Here is a 20,325-nt window from a genome sequence, read left to right as displayed (position 1 = left end):
GAGGGGGGGGGGGGAATCTTCCTGTCGAATTGAAGATCCATTGTATCTTGTTGACTTTCTTTCATATTTCTTCAATTTCAAGGCTTTTTAAGTGTTTTCCCCAAGAATTTCTCTCTAAACTAGATTTGCAATTGCTGAAATTCAATTTCAGCCCACAACTTAATCAATTTCTGCACTTGTGGTCTATCAGCCGCTGACGTGCAAGCAAGATCTTCTCAAGGATACATACGAGAGCTCATCTATGCTTTTCTACTTATTTAACAACATTATCATCTTCATGTCAGTCGTCTATTGCAATTTCTCCTTCCGGGAGTTGAATTTGTTTCTGGCTCGGGCACTCATTAGACTTGTGACTCAGTAGGAAGCATCTGAAACACATCAAATTGCTGGGCTTACGATATAGATTTTCCCATTCTTGGACATTGTTACTTTCAGGTAATGGAGCCTTGCAAGTTGGTTGTGTTGCAAAGGATTGGAACTGAGATGACTTTGTTGTGGGTTTATTCATCTCAACAAGCATTTCATTGTTCAAGCATCAGAATTGTGCCCCTTTCGATGATTGATTGAGTTGTTGGCCTTGTATGCGAACTTAATTGCCTAGGACAACGACCAAATAGAGTTTAACTTGATCTTGTCGTGGATTGCTTCTTTAAGACACCCAATGTATCAAGCTACCAATTAAATAGTAGACTCATTCAGATTGTTTGTTGCACTCAACCTTTAAAATTCTTTTATATAGACACCCATTGATCGTTGTCCTTCCATGAGTGTTAGTATTGCAAATATAACATTTGTTCGTAATCAGTTGGCAGAAAATGCCCCCTTAAGATTGTTTCATTCGTAACCAACTATAAACTCCTCCCTTGCCTTCTTGTCGACATGTTTGGAGTAATTGCATCCACCAAGCACCAGTTCGTCCCTTTAGATTACAAGCCACATGCTTTACTTGTTTCTTTAGTAGAATCTCTATATACTCGAAGGTCTCAAAAGATTTTTCTTAATCGAGATAATCTTCTATGTGTAAATGCCCATAAAAGGAATAGCAAGCTTTACCCAAAATTCATTGCAATGATTCTTATCGCTCGCAAGCACCCTCCATGGCATATATTCGATTGGGATTTCTTCTTTGAAGTTAGAATTCGACATAGTGGACCGTCGATAAGGTTCATTCTCTTCATTGGATCCTAGGAACTCCAATTGCACTAGTGGAAAGTGCCATTGGGGAAACAATGGGGTCATGATTCACTACAAGGATGTTGTGGCCAGTTAGCATGAGTGCCAAGGCCTCCGATTTTATTGTAAGAATTATGATGTCAAACATCATAAGAGATTGAAAAATATGTAGAATCTTGATGGTGAATAAAAAAACTTATAAGTGAGTTTATCTAGACGTTGCCTGAGATTTGATTGAGGCCAATAGAGCCTCCAAGCTACAATTGTTGTTGGTAGCCTAAGGCACTCCCATTCACCATTACTCTCCCCACTTTAAGCTCTGATACCAGTTGATAGAAATACTAGGAACAATAAGAGTAATAGAAAAAGAAGCTAATATTGATATTCATATAACAGTAGATGAAAAATGAGTTTTGATCTATCATCAAAAAATTATCTTGATCGGGCACGAATCTCAAGGCTAAATCAAGCTAGAAACTTCAAAATTAAATCCGGGATCACCTGAATTCCGATTTCAGGGAACTTACAGTCAAACTGAGCGTCTCGAAAATACGAACCCGACGACACCAATTTCAATTCGATCTAAAGCCCAAATGAGTTTGAATCGAAGACCCGAAGCGTTGTTGGAAGGTTCAAACTATAATTTGGATTACCAAACAGTTTCCAAACATGACATGCTTATAGTCGAATCGAATGGCTCGACGAGACAAATCCAACGAGTCCAAGATCGCCGAATTCCGATATCGTTAAGACCTTCAAATGTCTGACAAACGGTCCACGATCAAGGGATTCAATATCGGCCGTCCATCTGAACCACTTCACCTTTTCCCTTGATCTACCTCCTATTTACGGGTCATGTCATCCTCAAAAAACTATAAATAGCCCCTCATTTCTCTTGAGAGGGGACCCAAGCAATAAAAAGAAGAGAAGAGAAGAAGGAAAGGAGGGAAGAAACTCCTCCTCGACCACCGCCCGGGATTCCGCCCGACTTTCTAGTGACGCCGAAACTCCGCCCAAGTGACGCCGGAATTCTGCCCGATCTCCAAGTGACTTTGGGATTCAACCCGAATACCCAACATTTTCGAATCTCAAATTATTGTTTGTAACTGAACTTCAATTCGGGAGTGGATTAATATGATCGCCCTAAATTTTAAAAACGAGTCAGCCTCTTGCACCTCAAGCAAACACTAGTAGAGCTCTTTCAACTGGGCGTGACCTCGTGGTTTTTTCCCTTTCTAGGTTTTCCATGTAAAAATCCGAGCGTCTTTATTTCTCTCATGTTTGTATGCTAGATATCCGTACTACGCTAAGACGGAAATTTTCAAACTCTATCGCCGTGTATATTCTAGTCCGCAACAAGTTTGTATTCATCACCCCCTCTCTTAGGAGAACTAAGACTATATATATCACTATTACTGCTCTCTAATAGAAAAAGAATCAAAAGAATAGTGGTGAAGATTTTTTCTATAATTGGGTGGATCTTCTCAAAGCATAAAATATACCATAGGGAATAAAAATAGTAACTAAAAGATATGCATAGTAACTAAAAGACCTTTTAAAAAAAAGTGTAGAGGTGTGTGACGAGGCACATGGCGTTGCATCACCTTTCCCTCACCATTTCTTCCTCCTACACGTAGTCCTCTCATCTCCTCTTCTTAATCCCCCCCTTCCAACTCATGAAATCCCATAAAGACCGGTCACATTCCATCCACATCCACCAGAGTGGACCACTTGAGGATGATCAACTAAACTTCTTCATCATTGACAGAGAGCGGTGGCATCAGGCACCTTAACAATATTTTCACTGTAGAATGCAATAAGGAAGAACACATAAACTGACGGATGATCTAACATTTTTATGATGGCATGTTACAAAGATGAAACTGCCTAAAATAATAAAAATAGGAGAGGAAAGGTCATCAGAGCACCGTAGCGTTTAGTGGCCGCCAAAATCAACATAAAAATTCAGAGCCAACACAAAATCTAACAGTCTTGTTAATAAAAGAACTTCGATAAAAGTTAAACTGGTAAGTACTAGAGTTAATAATTTACCCTAAATTGGCATTCGATAACCCCAAAACTAATTTCTCAGAAATCTCCATCATAGAGCCTCCTCCCGATCTCGAAGGAGAGGAAGGCATCAATGCAAGCATACTTGATCTGATCCATTGTAAGATAAAACTGATCCCAACGGCCCATCCTCACGCGGCGCGGCTTACTAACCTGAACGCCCATTACCTCCATCGCAAGCGCGGAAAGGCCCTTCTGTCTCATCTCGTTCCGCCCCATTCTCTCCGCTGCAAGTTCCCGTAGATCGACAGCGTTGCATACAGACAAGTCCCTCTCTTCAGCCAGGCGTTCAACATCGCCATTGATTCCGACTCCGACGAAAGTAAAACTTGGGTCTGAGAGGAATTGCTCGAGAGATCCGGGAATATAGTCGGCGTGGAGAAGTTGGAAGATGAGGCAATGATGTCCCACGCAGAGCTGGAGTAAGGCAACAGGGTTCTGATAGCGAGAGAAAGAGGGGCGCCACTCGACATCGATGCCGACGACGAAGCGGTTAGAGAGCCGGAGGATGTTCGATATCCAGGAATCGACTTCATCGCCGGAGGCCGTCAACGTCGTCTCAATGTTCTCGGTTTCGTCGAAGGTGACCCTGAAGGTGGAGTCAGAGAGCTCCTCGATATCCGTCGCCATCTCTCCCGCCAGTGATTGTTGGGTGCACCGTGACCCGACATTAAAATCCAATTACATTTTGGGCGGGTCTTGTTGAGACATGATTAGTAGCTTTGAGAGGAATTTTTATTGCATCCTCCCACCTGACGTAGAAATACGTCCTCCCACCGTTAAAAAATTCGGTTTTTGCTCGGTATTGCTAGGTATTATTTGATAATAACGAGGAATATCATCTTGTGAAGACCAATACCGAGTTATACCGACCTGTACCGAGCAATACCGAGCAATACAAAAAAATACAGTGTTCTTTCTAGGAAAAACTAGGTATTTTTTTTATTGCTCGGTATAGCTCTGTATAACTCGGTATTGGTCTTCACATGATGATATTCCTCGTTATTGTTTGGTATTGCTCTGTATTTCTCGTTTTTTAGCGCGAATTTAGCTCTGGGAGGACGTATCTCTACGTCAGGTGAGAGGATGCAATAAAAATTCCTTTGAGAGGCTATGTTTAAGAAAATAAAAAAAATTTATTATTGATTGCAACCCATTATAGACTATACATGACAAATGTCATTACTTGATTGGTGTTCACATGATTTTCCGTTAATTCGTGAGCCACTTGGGGCGAGTCTTCATGTTCTAGTTGGTATAGCAAGTGTGCTATTAAGTATTTGGATGATGTTTTTAGGCTATTAAGTGCGAAGGGCAAGTCCATTTGGATCATGATAGCCCCAATGCAAGTGTTGGGCGAGTTCAAATGATCGAACTCTTAATCTAATGAGATGCTCAAAATTAGAAAGTATTAGCGGCGACTTGCTGATTTGTGAGATGACTAGTAGCTTTGAGAGGCTAATCATTGCCAAGGAGGATGAGTTCTTTATAGCTTGGATGGATATGTACGAGTTCTTTTTGTAGCTCTTGCAGGGAAAGACTTTTCGACTTGATCAACTTGCACAATTCACATTTCTCATTGGTGAGAGCTCATGGAGAGCGAGTTTACTACTTAGACTGAGCTCTCGTTGCTAGAATCTGTAAGGTTTGAGTTTGTCTGCATGAATATGCTAGGTACCTATAATAGACTTACGTAGGCAGATACGAGTATACAATTTGGTTGCAAGATTTAAATGAGATTTACAAATGACTAAGTATTTAACTTAAATTAATATTAGATAGTTTTGGAAGGTTACTATCAACATGTGCAAATGAGGGAGAAGATTATAGTTTTAAGAATTTGAGCATGAAATAGGGGAATACAAGAGTTTCAAGAATATGGGGATGAAAGTGAGAGAAGATGAATGTTTTCTAAAAAATGGGACAAATGGGGAGAATAAGAGGGTTTCTAGAAATTAAGAACAAATGGGAGAGAATATTATGGTTTCATAATTCTGCTATATTAATTAAGCAAAATTTCTTTAACTCTATCTATTGGAAAAAAAAAATCTATTTATTTTCTTACCATATTAATAATAAATATTTTTGTAACATAAATATTATTTGATTTTTCTTCCTACAATAATTTAAAACTTAAAACCTTCATTTCAGAAAACAAAGATAGTACCAATCAATTGAATAATTGATGATAAGTATTATTTGATTTAATAACATTAACTTTATTTCGAACAGAACAATTGAGATATAGATAGGATGTATAATATTATTTTATTTTGCGATCGTATACTTAATTGAATAATCATTATAATAATAATTATGTATATGTATTAACAAGTTTAATCAATTATATATATATATTGAATTTATTTAATTATATATAATATCATTAATCATTTAATTAAGGGAAATAAGCTTAATTTGAATCGTAAAAATCTAATTTATAATTAAGTGTTTCTCTACTTGGCAGATGTACATGTTTTTATATGGTTCAAACACAGCATTCAATTTGCAAAAAAAATTCCCTAGCTTGAAATTTTCTAAATAGAGTTGAAGGATACTTTTTAGGAAAGACTCTTATTAACACATAATCCCCTACATTGAATTCCCTAAAGGTTTTATTTATATTCTTAATTTTGATATATTAGAGAGAAAATCAACTCATTACGTACTAAATTGAGGGAATTCATACAACAATTTTGAATGCAACATTCACCTCAATGCAGCATCCATCTCAAAGAAGCTCACGAATTGTATGTAAAATTTCACATTCTAATTTTAACGTTGGTTATTTGAATACTAATTTTTACAATCTTTTTATAATTGATAGGATGGCAATGAAACTTCCTCTGAGAGATGATGTTATGGGAGAAAGAGAATGACATTTTGAAGATAACCCATGTTTGTGATAAATTGTTTTAAAATGAATCTTGGTATGAAAGTCTATTTTTTTGGGATGTTACTCAAAGTTTTGATATTGTACATTATCAAATATGAATGATGAATACTCTTCTCTTTTTGACATATCAATGACTTAAAAATTTTCACTTGAGATTATCTGATATTATTTCTATTTTTTGGTGGTCATTACTTTGTTGATTAAGACACTTTTCACATCTCTTATATATATTGGTATGTATTATATTCATGTGGTGGTGTGGAGTTCGCCTTCTGGCTTTATTTGTGTGTTTAACTCTTCTCTCTTTGGAACATTGGTTTGTTTGAAGATGACAGCGATTGAGTATTACTTTTTTAGATTACTTATTGATGATCTTTGCTTTCATTGAATTTTACAAGCTCTTAATCTCTTTTCATCTGTTGTCATTTGAAATATTTGTAGGTTTTATGGCATCCCTTCAAATAAATCATTTGATTTTATTGTGATTAATGCATATTAATTGATTTTTTTTCTTCAGAATATTGAATGCACTGGCACCTTAATACATTCTAAGGTGATAGTTGATGCAGAGTATTTATTTAATAGATCTTTTGAGCATGAGATCCTTAAAAACTTACTGTTCCTTAGTTCTTAAAATCATAAAATTTTCTGTTTCATTTTTTACCTTATGCTTCTGTTTTAAAGAAAAAAAAGGCTTAGGCAGATTGCTGTAATTAAAGTAGTTGGAGAGAAAATAAATTGGAGTATGTGAGAGAATAAGCAAAAATATTCGACAATTGGTGCGTGACATTCATCATGAGCTTGTGTTATTGAGAAGAAGAGGCTCTTTTGTCTTTTGATACTTTTATGTTGGCTTTTGTCTTCATTAAGATGGAGAGGTTATTGTCAGGAGGGGGAAATTATTGGGTCAGGTCACCGGACACAGCTTACGTTCGGTATTCACAGTACTGAGCTCGATACTGTGAAATACTGAGTACCGACCAATACCGAGCTCAGTATCGAGTAGGAGGTGATGTGACGCATTTTTATTGGACTCCGAACACGTCCGGTGACCTCACCCAATAATTTCCCGTTAGTAGGAGGACCCCAAATCTCCAATTGCTCAAATTAGGATTTCACCATTCCTCACCAATTAAAGCTTTGCAGAATATTTGAAAGAGACATTTCAATTCATGCATATGCCTTTTTATTTCAATTAATGTGTTTGCATGTCTTTGATACTTTCAATTTATGCAAATGCCTTTTGTCTCTTCATAACGAAGTGCATCTTATGAATTCCATTTTTTTCTTTAAAATTATGGACTATTGTGGCGGTTAGCGATTTAATCCACCACAATTTTGTGAATGATTTTTTTATTTGAGGTAACAGTGGCAGTTATAACCCATGTAATTATGTGATGTTGTGACGGTTAAAAACGCTGTAATAATGGGCAATTCATGATGTTTTCCCCATCGGTCATAAAACCATCACAAAATGACGTTGCAGTCATTGCAATCACAATGGGCGTGCAACAGTTTTGAAACCGCTACACGAAAATTTGTGGAGCGTAAAACTGCCGGAAAATGTCTAATTTTGTGCTACGATTGCCCTAATTTTTTGGTAGTTAACATTTAAATTTTTAGATCTATAAAACATTATTACTTTTTGAAGAGTAAATATTTAATAAATTCAAATTCAACAAAATCAACATATAAAAAAATAAAAATTATTTATAGATAAAAGAGACTTTGAAAGATGTTCTTATTTTATTTAAATTTATTATATAACTAATTAAGACTTTGTTTGGGATAACTTTTGGCCACCACTTTTTTGGTACTTTCAAAAAAAATTTTTTTTTACTTAAAATTTGATTTAAAAAACATTAAAAAAACTGTCTAAAATTAGGTCATTGAAAACTCTAAAACGCCGAATGATCACAAGTATAACACTTGAATAAATTTCTAACGTCAGTCCAGATTTTGCCCAGATGAATATTAAAAGACAGGATAGCCTGGCTCCACCATGCAGACTCTAGCCTAAGGTTTGGGCATTGGATCCTCTACAATCATAGTGAGAATTGTAGCGCTAATGCCTCAATCCCATCCATACATTTTAGCTTGAATGGCTTTGATTGAATCCAACAGAATCAAAATATTTTGGAAATAAGAAAACTGAATTCTATTCCAATAACAATAGAGGATCCAAACTACATAGCCATATATCTAGCCTAGAATGATAGGAATAACTGAAAATATCTCCTTCATTGATGAGCCCATTCAGGTAGGGACCTAAAAAGAGCTCAGGGCGGCTAATTGTTTTTTGAGACATTTAGGTCAATTAAGGCAGACACACATAACGCATACACAAGATTCGAATTTAAGACCTCTTAGTTGATAGCCTAAGCTCTCAACCAACAAACTAAGATGAGCTGTGTCGGGCAGCCAAATGTCAATGCTAATTTTTTTTTTTTTTTGGTTAGTCTTAGTAGAATAAACATTTAACCTATGCTTCCTCCTCATCCCATCCTCAGTAGATACTTTTGTCTAAAAAATTTCCTTTTTTTTTTTAATTTCATACTTAAGATTATCAGATTATGCATGATCAAATTGATTTTGGTTTTATTTGGAATAACTTTTTAACTGTTTTCTAAAGCAGCTTTTTAGTACGAAAATTTCTAGTTCATATAAATTTTGTACTAAAAAAAACTGTTTTAAAAAACAGCAAAAAAGTGAAAAAACAATAAGAAAATTGTTCCAAATGAAGCCTTTGTCTACCCTCAAAAGATGATTCAGACCAATATATTCAAAATCCTACAGGAAGAATATTAGTTAGCCTGGAAACGCATCATTGCCTCCTCGTAGCTTATATAAATAGAATAAGAGATTCTCTATGCTCAGATCCCAACCCAAATAATGTTCAATTCAACAGTTTTTATCAAAGGAGAACCATCGCCACGCTGCAGTGTGAAATGTTCTTTGCAAAACAAAGACGAACCATGTTTGCAATTTCTGAGAACTATGTATCAGTTAGGGTATGTATCAGTTAGGGGCTGTTTCGTAGCACTCAGGATTCGATTTAAGTAGGATTTTGTAAATCCTCTAAATTCGGATTTTGGAAATCCTGAGGGGCCTAAATCCTGAAACTGTTTGGTAACATTCATGATAAATTCTATTAAATCTTATGCGACTGTTTGTCTATATAGCAGATTTAACGAGCGGACTCTTCCTCTAGAGCCAATGAATTTTGTAAATCTGACAAAAAACAGAATTTCGGAAATCCGGGATTTAGCATGAAAAGGTGGAAATTTCCATCTACGGCATCTTTCATTTGCTGTGAGATTTGGTTTTGCATTTTAGGCCATTTAAATCCGGCCTAAATCCTGCTACCAAACAGCCCCTTAATGTTTGTTTAATAGTCATCAGATAATTTTAATATTTTGAGAGAAATTTAAGTAAAGTGGACACAATTCAAAGGCAGAGCCACTGAGAAGAATCTCCTGAAGAGTCTAATTCTGTTTGGTATGAAAGATTTCTTACCATCTGGTCCTATGTCAAATACTTAATGATTCAGAAATCCTTGCTAAGAAAGGAAAATAAATAAATAAATTGGCAGGGTTATGTTATTTTTAATCTGATGCAAAGATAAGAACCGTTGAGAATCTGTTGAGGACACATGATTCTGTTTGTTAAAACTTAAAAGAAATCTCTTAACATCTGCTCTAAAGTCGAATACTTAATTACTAATTAAAAAAATATTTGAGAGGCTTAAGCTATTTTAGTGAAGAATCCTGCAGAAGGCAATAAGGTAGTAGAAGATAGCAGAAGAAAGTATTTCACTGAAGTATGGGTATTTTTATATTTCTTCCTCAGGTACAGTAATATAGAATGTAAGAGTTTATATAATAATACAGCAGACAAGTAATTAGAGAATGGCAGAGTTTTTTTAGTACAAAAATTATATACCCACCACTGTTAGTCTTGGTGGTGAAGAGGCTGGCTGGGCAAAGCCCAGGTCCCTGGTTCGAATCCCTTGGCAAGCAGTGAAAGCCTTAAGTGTTGGCCCGTGTAAAATGATGTGGGTTGCATGCTAGGTCGACCGGGTTTACACTGGCCTAAGGACAGTGCTTCCTCGTCACAAAAAAAAAGAGAATGGCAGAGTTTGTTTCTAGCAGACTGTGCCTGCAGTGTTAGTGGAGCAGTAGTTGAAGTCTGAGGTAGGTGGATGACGGTATGCTGTGTAGAACATGCGGCTCATTGGATCCAATGGTCGAATAGTTAATTTGTTGCAAAGGATGTTGAACCGATTAGTTGAGAGAGAGAGAGAGGCTTTGTCAATATATTTGTTGGTTGATCGGTCAAGCTGATGTGTTCACTGATGAAATGGTAATCAATTTCGATGCATTTGATTTGGGCGTAAAAAAATAGGTTATTTGCAAGCACCATTGCAAATATGTTGTCACAGTGAATGCTAGTAGGTTTTGTGTTGTGGAGCTTGAAAATTTGCTACCAGTCGGTGAAGCTAGAGAATGTTTGATGTAGCTGATGAGAGAGCACGATACTCTGCTTCGGTTGAGGATTTGACTACTGTGACATGTTTCTTAACACTCTAAGATACCAAGTTGCTGCTAAAATAGATACAAAACCCGGAAATTGATTTCCGATCAGAAGAGTATGCTGCCCAGTCAGCATCAGCATAGGTGCGAAGCGTAAGATCAGTTATAATTATTGGAATGCCAAAGTGTTGGATGCCTTTAATGTACCTGAGAAGTCTCTTAAGGGATTGGTGGTCACGATTTTTGGGATTGTGTATGTGCTGTCGGATGTTGTTGGTGGCGAAGGCGATGTTGGGGACTCGTAATTGTAAGATACTATAGGGAGCCAACTAGTTGATGATAGAGAGTGGGATTATTGTATGGTTCATTGTGAGACTGTACTTGAGACGGTTTTAGAGACAGGTGTGAGGGCTGGCTTGCAAGAGGCAAAACCAGATGAATTGAGTATGTCACGGGAATAGTGAGTCAGATGGAGAAACATACCACTTGTTGTGCGACTGACTTGAATCCCAAGGAATAATGAGACTGAGCCAAGCTGTTTTAAAAAGAAGGTAGCTTGGAGTTGGGAAAGGAGCTGTCGTATGGTGCCAGGATGATTTTCGATGAGCAACAAGTCATCAACGTAGATCAGGATATATAATAGAATGTCTGCATGGATGTAGATTAATAGTGAAGGATCGAATTTGCTGAACTGAAATCCAAAGATGAGGAGAAAGGAGGTAAGCTTGTGAACCACTGGCGTGGAGCTTGTTTGAGTCCGTAGATGGTCTTGTGAAGCCTGCAGACATGATGCGGGAATTGTGAATCTATCAACCCCTGTGAATGCTGCATGTAGACCTCTTCTTGAAGATCACCGTGAAGAAATGTGTTAGCTACAACAAATTGAAGAGTGCCCAGTTCCGTTAGAGAGCTATGATTAGGAAGACACGAATTGTTGGCATTTTGGCAACATGCCTGAACGTGTCTTTGTAGTTGATGCCATGTTGTTGGGTGAATCCTTGAGCTACAAGGCGAGCTTTGTAGCACTCAACACGACCATCTAGATGTAGCTTTGTCTTGTATGTCCAATGACATCCAAGGATTGAAGTATTGGGTGGGGGTTTGGTGAGGGACTAGGTGCCCTGTTTCTGAAGTGCAAGGAACTCAGTGGACATAGACGTTCTCCACTGTTGAAGTTTGGCAGCTTGAGTATAGCTGATGGGTGTAACAGAAGATTGCTTTATGGCTTGATGATCAAAGATTTGTTTAGGTCGGCGATGACCAGCATGAAGACGAGTTTGCATTGGATGAATGGAGGTTTGGAGGAGCTGAGGAGGTGGAGAGTGTGAGGGTTGAGTGGATGCTATACTATATGCAGATGTAGAGGTTGCATGTATAGTTGTGGATAGTGTTGTGGTGGCTGTAGTGGAGAGAGGGAAGGGATGTTTAGAGGTCGTTGTCTGATATGTGAAGGTGGATATAGCGATCAACATAAGAAGGGATAAAGTGGAGGGGGTTGGTGTATCAGATGTTGGTGGTGGATTAACAGAGGAGGGAAATGTTTGCTCGTGAAAGATAACATGTTGAGAAATGTGAATTTCTGTGTTTGAGGATTGAAGCATCGAAATCCCTTGTGGAGGGTGGAGTCGCCCATGAAAATGCTAGGATGAAAGCGAAATGCAAGCTTGTTGGGTACTTGCGGTTGAAGCCAAGGGAAACAGAGGAAGCAAAAGGTTTTCAAATGGTTGTATTTGGGTGGATGGTTGTAGAGTAGTTGAAAAGGAATTTGAAAATTGCAAGTTGATGTAGGCAGCCGGTTGATTAAATAGTTAGATGTTTGTTAAGATTTAACCCAAAAGGATATAGGTAGGTTGGCAGCATGCAAAAGAGTGCAAGTGGTGTCTAGTAAGAGGCTGTGTTTTCTTTCAGCAAACCCGTTTTTTTTAGCTGATTTGGGGGGTAATTTGAATGAGTTTATGGAATTTACTAGTATCTCTTTACCTCCCAAATTGGTTGGCATTACTCATTTGGATTGGGTGGGTATGCCGTATATTAGACTGGGGTAAGGTGGTGTTTTTTCTGGGTGGTTCTTCTTGGGGGAGTTGGGTGCTCCAGGTTTGGATGCTGGTATTTCTTTTTCTATTTATTGCTGGCTGTGCTCTCTCAGTTTTATTGTTTGTCATTTGTTTTGTTGGTTTAACTATAACAGGTTGGATATAATTTTTTCTTTGCTTAGTTTTTTATCCAGGTCTCGTCTGTTCGATTGGTTTAGTAACATCCTTTTGATTTCTTCTCCCATTTATGCTCTTATGGTTGTTTCTGCTTTGTTTAACTTTCTGGGGTGGTGTTGGAATTGCACTGTTGGGTGGGGCTGCATTTTAGTTTGCTTGTTGCCAGTGTTTCGTTTTCCTAGTGGGTCTACTATTCAGTGGATTGGTCTGTTGATGAAGACTGGGTTGGAGTTGATGATAACTGGTAAGTTTTTTGTTTCTACTGTTATTTTTCCTTTAGTGTTCTTTGTGATTTTTTTGCAGGTTTGCTTCCACCTTGAGGGAGTTTTTGGCTTGAAAGCTTGGGCTGATTGGATCTATTTTGAGCTTTCTCATTTTTGGGCACCCTTTTTGTGCCGCTTTAGAATGTTTCTAGGTCTTAATGTTTTTGGCGTAGATGGGGATCTTCGGCCCTTAGGTTTTTATTTCTTTTTGAGTGTTTGTAGCTCTTTGAGCATTAGCGGGCTGAAAATCTCCTTAAGGACTTGTAATTTTGACTTTAATCAACGCGTAGGCCCTTCCGTGGGTTTAACCTTAAAAAAAAAAAAAAAACCCGTTTTGCTTTGGAGTGTAGGGACAACTTAATTGATGGGTGGTGTCATTGGTTATTAAGGAAAATTTTGAAATTGTTACTGGTGAATTCTCCGCCGCCATCAGACTGGATAGTTTTGATTTAGGTATTGAAATTATTTTTGACCATTTGTGTGAATTGTTGGAATTTAGGTAGAGCTTCATTTTTAGTATGCATTAAAAATAACCAACATAAAGAAGAGCTATCATCAATGAAGATGATATAGTATCTTTAACCATTTAAAGACAAAATAGGGGCTGGACCCCAAACATCAGAGTGTATTAAGTTGAAGGGTTAAGTTACATGATTAGAACACTAAGGAAAAGCTAACTTAGTGACTTTTAGCCACTTTACAGGAATTGCATAGAAAAGATGATGAAGTACTACCTAGAGAAGGAATAAACTTAGATAAGATAGTCAGCACATGATGGTGGGGATCTCTAAGACGCGTGTGCTAGAGAGAGGTTGAAGCGAACTTGGAGTGAAACGCAGTGGCTGTGGGTACTGTGGTAGTGCAAACTGATAAAGATCGTTATCTCTACGGCCAAGAAGTAGAATTTGATTGTCCATGAGATCCTTGATGATGAACCCGCCCACATCAAAGAAAAAAGAACAGTTATTATCGGAGGTAAGTTTAGAGATAGAAAGAAGATTGTGTGAAAGAGAGGGAACATAGAGAAGATTGTGAAGACAGAGCTTACGGGTAGAGGCTGGTAGAGGTAGAATACCTTGACCACTGTGTTGAATGGGTAATGAGGTGTCGTTGGCACTAGAGATTGATTCAACTCCTTGATAAAGAATTGGTTGCTGCAGGTTGTGTGCTTCAGATGTGAGGTGCGTAGAAGCACCAGAGTCAAGTACCCATTCAGTGGTAGGAGGTACCTGTTGTTGAGACAGTAGAGCACACATGTTCTAGGAGGGAAGCGGAGCATATTGAAGGGTGCATCTATGCCAACAGGATAGAGCAAAATGGCTTAGTTTTCCACATATTTGACACGTTGATCGTTGTGGGTTGAAGCTGGGTGCTGATGGAGGCCGACTGGAGGAGAATAATAGTTTGAGGGGAGCTCCTCTGCCACGGGTTGATTTAGAAGGGTTGAAGGGGAAAGTTTTTCCTCTGGACGAGCTACTGCGTGAGGTGTACAATGCCTGATGTTCGATAGGAGGTTTTGTGTCTTTTTGCAGTTCATTTTGAATGTTGATTTCTTCACTACACATGAGTGAGTAGAGAACCTCAAGGCTGATGGGGTGGAGCGATGTGTAGATGGATACTTTAAAGGAGCTGTAGGAGGAGGACAGTCCATTAAGAATATAGAGGATGATGTCCTTGGTATCAATGTGGGATCCGACTGCCACAATGTAGTCAGTCAGAGACTTGATTTGCACGAGATATTGAGTAATGGTTTGGTCGAGCATTTGAATGTGATGAAGTTCGTTCTTTAATTGAATGACTCGTGATCGATTGGTTGGTTGAAGGCGGGTTTCCAAACTTACCAAAATATCATGAACGGTGGAGAGATGCAGAATGTAAGGCAAAACGAATGGGGAAATAGTAGAAAAGAGAGCTGAGACTAAGTTTTGATCAATCATACCTCACATACGATGATCTTATTGGTGGATCTAGGGCGTGGTTCCAACGGGCAAACTTTTTGTCCGGTAAGATAGCCCTCAAATCCATTGGCAGAGAATAGTTTGTAAATATGGAGATACCATATTGCATAATTTTCATTGATGAGCTGGACGTTGACAATGAGTTTGAGTTTGAACATAAGAAATTTTAGAGGAGGAGGTGCAGTGAAGTCTTCCATGGAAGCTGATGAGGAGGTAGGTGCGGGTTGATGAGGATGAGTCATTTTCTGCCATTGGAATCTGAAATGAGAAGCAGTGAAGTGAAGAGCTCTAATACCAAGTGAAGAATCCTGCAAAAGGTAATAAGGTAGTCGAAGATAGCAGAAAAAACATATTTCACTGAAGTACAAAGGGTTCTCATGCCTCGTGTACTTCTAATTTTAGGCCCATTTCCCTATGTAATGTTTTCTATAAAATTGTTACAAAATTGTTGGCTTTAAAGCTTAAATCTGTTTTACCTCATATCATCGATAATAATCAAGCGAGTTTTATTCACCAAAAATGTTTGTTAGATAAATATTATATTGGCCTCTGAGGTGTTTAAGAAATTTAACTCTTCCAAAAAACTTTTATGTGCTAAGCTTGACATCAAGAAGGCTTTTTATTCAGTTTCCCAAGTTTTCTTATTGAATAGATTGAGACAGAAAGGCTTTCTTGATTTATTTATCAGGTGGATCAAAGGTTATATCTCGAATGTTCATTTTTCTATATGGCTTAATGGCTCTCTTGAGGGCTTCTTCAACTCTTCCTCTGGCCTCATTCAGGGATGCCCTATATCTCCTTTACTATTCTGTATCGTGATGGAGTCTCTCTCCTGCAGCTTGAATTCCTGCTCTCCCTCCAATCAGTTCAAAGGTATTGAATACAATGAGCTCAATCTCAACCATCTGCTTTATGATGATGATTTATTAGTTTTTGGGGTGGCTTCTACCCCTAATACTACCTCGTTAAATGCTGCTCTTTCTCAATTTGGCAATGCCTCGGGTCTTGATCACATTAATCCCACCAAAAGCTCTATTCTATTCTCTAAAAATGTCCCTCAACATTTGCTAGCTGATATCTATAGCATTCTTACTATTTTTCAAGTGGAAACTTGCCTTCTCTACTTGGGCCTTCCCATTTCTCATAAAAATGTTAAATTTACTCACTTCAACCTCTCCTGAGCAAGATTACTGTTCTACTTCAAGGTTGGAAAGTCAAATTTCTCTCTTTTGCAGGTAGGGTTCAATTTCTGAAATTCTCCATTGTCAACACTTTGGCTTACTGGATTAGAGGTTCCATTATACCTAAAGCTATCTGCAATGCTATATCTAAATTGTGCTCTAGGTTCTTGTATCATTGGAATGTTAAGGAGATATGCACTTGATAGCTTGGAACTCTACTACCCTTCCCAAGTACCTCGGTGGGCTTGGAATTCCATCCTTTGATTCTCTGTATCATGGGGTTGCTTGCTCATATATTTGGCATCTCTAATGTCATGATTCCATTATGTGCTCTTGGCTTAGAGCTAAATAAACTTCTCCCTTTAGGAAGGCGCCATTTTTTGCCACCAAATTTTGGAAACATATTTGCTTCATTGCTAGCAAGATTTTGGATAAAATCTACTTTGCTGTTGGACCTCTTTGCAACTATTCTATGTTTTGGGATCCTTGGTGTAATGGCAAGCCTCTTGGAGATTTTTTCACCCCCCCTGCTCTTTGCATCTGGTTAGGTTGGCAATCAGTGGGCTCTCCTCACTTCGTTTCCAGATCATATTTGTGTGATGATGGTCTATTCGATCCCTATCTTGGAGCAACCAGCTGTCTCCTGGGACAGCTCCAATTTCCCTGTTTTTAAGACCTTTACTTCTCACTTTTATTCTCATTTTAAGCAGATGCCTTGGCTCAAATTTATTTGGCATAAACAGCACTCCTAACGGTTCTCTGTTTACGCCTATATGGTTGTTCTTGGGAGGCTTAAAACGTCTGACTTACTTATCCAGAGGTTTATTGCTACTCAGCTGGAGTGTTGTTTTTGCTTTAGTGCTCTTGAAACACACAATCACCTCTTCTTTGAATATGATTTTCCGTTTCTGGTGATCTCCTCCCTTCTTCCATCTTTGGACTCAATCTTGTTCAGACCAAACCTGCTGCAAGTGTTTGATTTTCTAGAGAATTCATTACATTTGAATGCTTTGGAGAAAAAAAAAATTATTTCCTGATTGTTTGCTGCTCTATCTATCATATTTGGAGGGAAAAGAACAATTGGAAATTCTCTAATACTTGGGAAAGTCCTCACATCATTACTTTCACTATCAAGAATGCTATCAGATACAAAATTAAAGGCTGGAAACATTTTGATCAGATTCAAGATCGATTTTTTGGATTTTTCTGATGTTTTTGGGTTTTTGGGTGTCCGGACTATGATGAGGGTGGCCCTTCCCTTGCCATCTTGCTGTTTGGATGGCCTAATGGCAACCACCACTCTGTTTTTCTGGAAGGTTTCGCTGTGCGGTCCTCAGCTCAGATGCTCCCATGGAGGTCCTCGCGCTATCCATTTTCCTTTCGGCTGGTCCTGTGGCAACCTGAGATCTTTTGCTGGCTCTACCTCTCACTGCTGCTTCGATGATCACTGAATCCTGATGTTTTTGGGTTGGTCAGCCACTGTACTGAGTCCGGTTTTTTGGGTTCTCTTCTCATCTTTACCTTTTTGTTTGGCAATTTGAGTTTTTGTTTTGGATTGCCGTTTGGGCTTTCTTCTTTTCTCTTTTTACAGGCTTTTTTGTTTATAAGTTGTATTACTTTTTCCCCCTTTAATACATGGGAAATGCCCCAAATCTCCCCAAAAAATGGGTATTTTCATATTTGTTCCTCAGGTACAGTAATACAGAATGTAAGAGTTTATATAATAATACAGCAGACAAGTAGTTAGAGAATGGCAGAGTTTGTTTCTGGCAGACTGCGCCTGCAGGGTGAGTGGAGCAGTAGCTGAGGTCTTGGGATCACGTTATGCTGTGTAGAACATGCGGCTCATTGGACTGACTTGTTAACAATTTTTAGTCCATGCAAAGATATATAAAAAAAATCACAACGGAAGAACTCATAAACAAAGACGATCAAATATTTGCTCAAGTTGATGATTGCATTGCATGTCGCAAAGAGGAAGCTAAAGTGACTAAAATGGCTAAAGAAGAAAAGGTAAAGTTATCAGAAAACCTTACTAGTCATTGACAATCATACGAACATCAGAATCCGGATCAAACCTGGCCTTCGATCAAACAGTCTTGAAAGGGGAAAACAAGAACTTCGACACTATTTAAATTTCTGATAGAGGTAAACCATTAACCCTGACTATTATTTCAAAACCAATTTATCAGAAATCGCCGTCGTAGAGCCTCCGGCCGATCTCGAAGGAGACGAAAGCATCAACGCACGCATACATGATCTGGTCCATCGAAAGATAAAATTGATCCCACTGGCTCATCGTCACATACTTCGGCTTATTCAGAAAAACGCCCATAAGCTCCCTCGCCAGTCCGGCGAGTCCCTTCTGCTTCATGTCATTCCGTCCCATCATCTCGTTAGCGAGATCTCTTAGATCGACTGCGTTGGAGACGTACAAACCCTTATCGTTCGCTAGACGGTCAGCGTCGGCCTTGACTCCGACTCCAACGAAGGTGAATCGCAAGTCTGCAAGAAATTCGGCGAGCGATGTGGGAATATAGTCGGCGAAGAGAAGTTTGAAGATGAGGCAACGGCGGCCGACGCAGACCTGGAGTAAGGCAATGGGGTTCTGGTATCGAGAGTAGGAAGGGCGCCACTCGAGATCGATGCCGACGATTAGGCGAGAGAGGCGGCGGCGGTGGATTCGGAGAATGTCGGATATCCAGGAATCGACTTCGTCGCCGGAGCACGTCAAAGTCGTTTTGATGTAGTCGGTATAGTTGAAAAGCACAGTGAAGTCGGTCTCTGAGTGCTGCTTGATCTCCGTCGCCATTTCTATCCGCCTGCTTCTGGTGCTCGGAGGAAATGGGTACGTCTGCTGGGTTGGCCAGCACTAAGCTTGGTTGGGGTGCATTTGAAAGTTCCTTTAAAGCGGTTATATAAATCCACCGGACAGCTTGGTTGGTGTCGAGAATGGTTGGAATCCCGACCCATATTCGAATTCTCTCGAGCGTCTCGCTTCTTTTGAGGGGTTTGGCTTCACTAGGTTCCGTCAAGCGGCTCAATTCTTTTGAGGGGAGTAGCAAAGAATGGTTTAGGCGTCTGTGGGTTGGCTTCGTTAGGTTTCATCGAAAGATTAGTTATGCCGTCATGCGTATCCTATGAAGGTGGCAGTAAGTAGATACTCCCGTTCTAAAATAAAAAAAAAATATAAAAAAAAATTATTAAACTTTATGATATATTGATTTTGGAATAAATGAAATAGTTTTGAAATACTTTTAGTTAAAATTTAATTTAAATATTTAGAATTATTTGACTTTTTATTTCTAGCAATGCACTGTTTAGAGTAATGTTCATGCTTATGAAGAAAAAAAAATTACTTGAGATTTAAGATTATTATTCATATTAATGCAATTACAATTTAGTTATGTGATTAATGGCATATATTACAATTAATGATATATTTTCTTATTTTCCCTATAAAATCACTTTCCATTATTAACAAATAATTATGCATACAATTCTTTGAGCGCTTGAATGGATTCGATTCTATTTTCACCATTTTCAACATTTGCAAAATATTATTCCATAGATTCCATATGATATCAGAGTTCACATCCTCCAATAAGTATATTATTTTATCTCGCAATTTGATGGTCAAAATCTCCCTATTTTGCTTCCTTATCTGAATCACTCATGACTTGCATAGATTTCTTCTCATCACTAGCAAACTAAGTGATGAATATTCTCTTAAATTTGACGAATGAGGTGATTATGGCTAATGAAAGACAACTAAACTATTGAAAGGTCAACTTTTTGAATATAATGAAGAATACCCGATACTTCAAGGTATCGTCGATGTCAAGCATTGATGCCATGTACTTGAAGTAAGTGGCATGGTCAGCTAGGCCGGTTCTCCTCTAGTAGGACTATAAGTTGGGTATTTTGAACTTTGGAGGTGGCATTGTATAACACCTGTTGTTCTAGGACTTAGGTAATTAGCTTCACTTAGAGTGAAATTTCGCTTAGTCTTGATTTAGTTATATGTTATGAGTCTTATAGT

General features: G+C 38.3%; 2 protein-coding genes across 3 annotated transcripts; both read right to left on the bottom strand.

Annotated features, from left to right (window-relative positions):
• Positions 1 to 3,077: 3,077 nt before the first annotated feature.
• Positions 3,078 to 3,906, bottom strand: LOC110106127 (Werner Syndrome-like exonuclease). Its single transcript, XM_028695044.1, has one exon. It carries the CDS (start codon positions 3,871 to 3,873, stop codon positions 3,262 to 3,264), a length of 612 nt encoding a protein of 203 aa, XP_028550877.1. The 5' UTR covers positions 3,874 to 3,906; the 3' UTR covers positions 3,078 to 3,261.
• A 14,029-nt stretch (positions 3,907 to 17,935) lies between these two features.
• Positions 17,936 to 19,217, bottom strand: LOC110106133 (Werner Syndrome-like exonuclease). Of its 2 annotated transcripts, none has more exons than XM_028695043.1 (2): positions 18,320 to 19,217; positions 17,936 to 18,140 (listed from the first exon to the last, which is right to left on the bottom strand). In XM_028695043.1, the coding sequence occupies exon 1, from the start codon at positions 19,093 to 19,095 to the stop codon at positions 18,472 to 18,474; it is 624 nt and encodes a 207-aa protein (XP_028550876.1). In that variant the 5' UTR covers positions 19,096 to 19,217; the 3' UTR covers positions 17,936 to 18,140; positions 18,320 to 18,471. The 2 variants fall into 2 exon arrangements, with proteins under 2 accessions (XP_028550876.1, XP_028550875.1); XM_028695042.1 differs by having other exon boundaries at positions 17,936 to 18,136.
• Between the last annotated feature and the right edge of the window lie 1,108 nt (positions 19,218 to 20,325).

Source organism: Dendrobium catenatum, unplaced genomic scaffold (assembly GCF_001605985.2).
Source record: "Dendrobium catenatum unplaced genomic scaffold, ASM160598v2 fragScaff_scaffold_621, whole genome shotgun sequence".
NCBI lineage: Eukaryota > Viridiplantae > Streptophyta > Magnoliopsida > Asparagales > Orchidaceae > Dendrobium > Dendrobium catenatum.
This window is presented reverse-complemented; position numbering and strand designations above follow the sequence as displayed.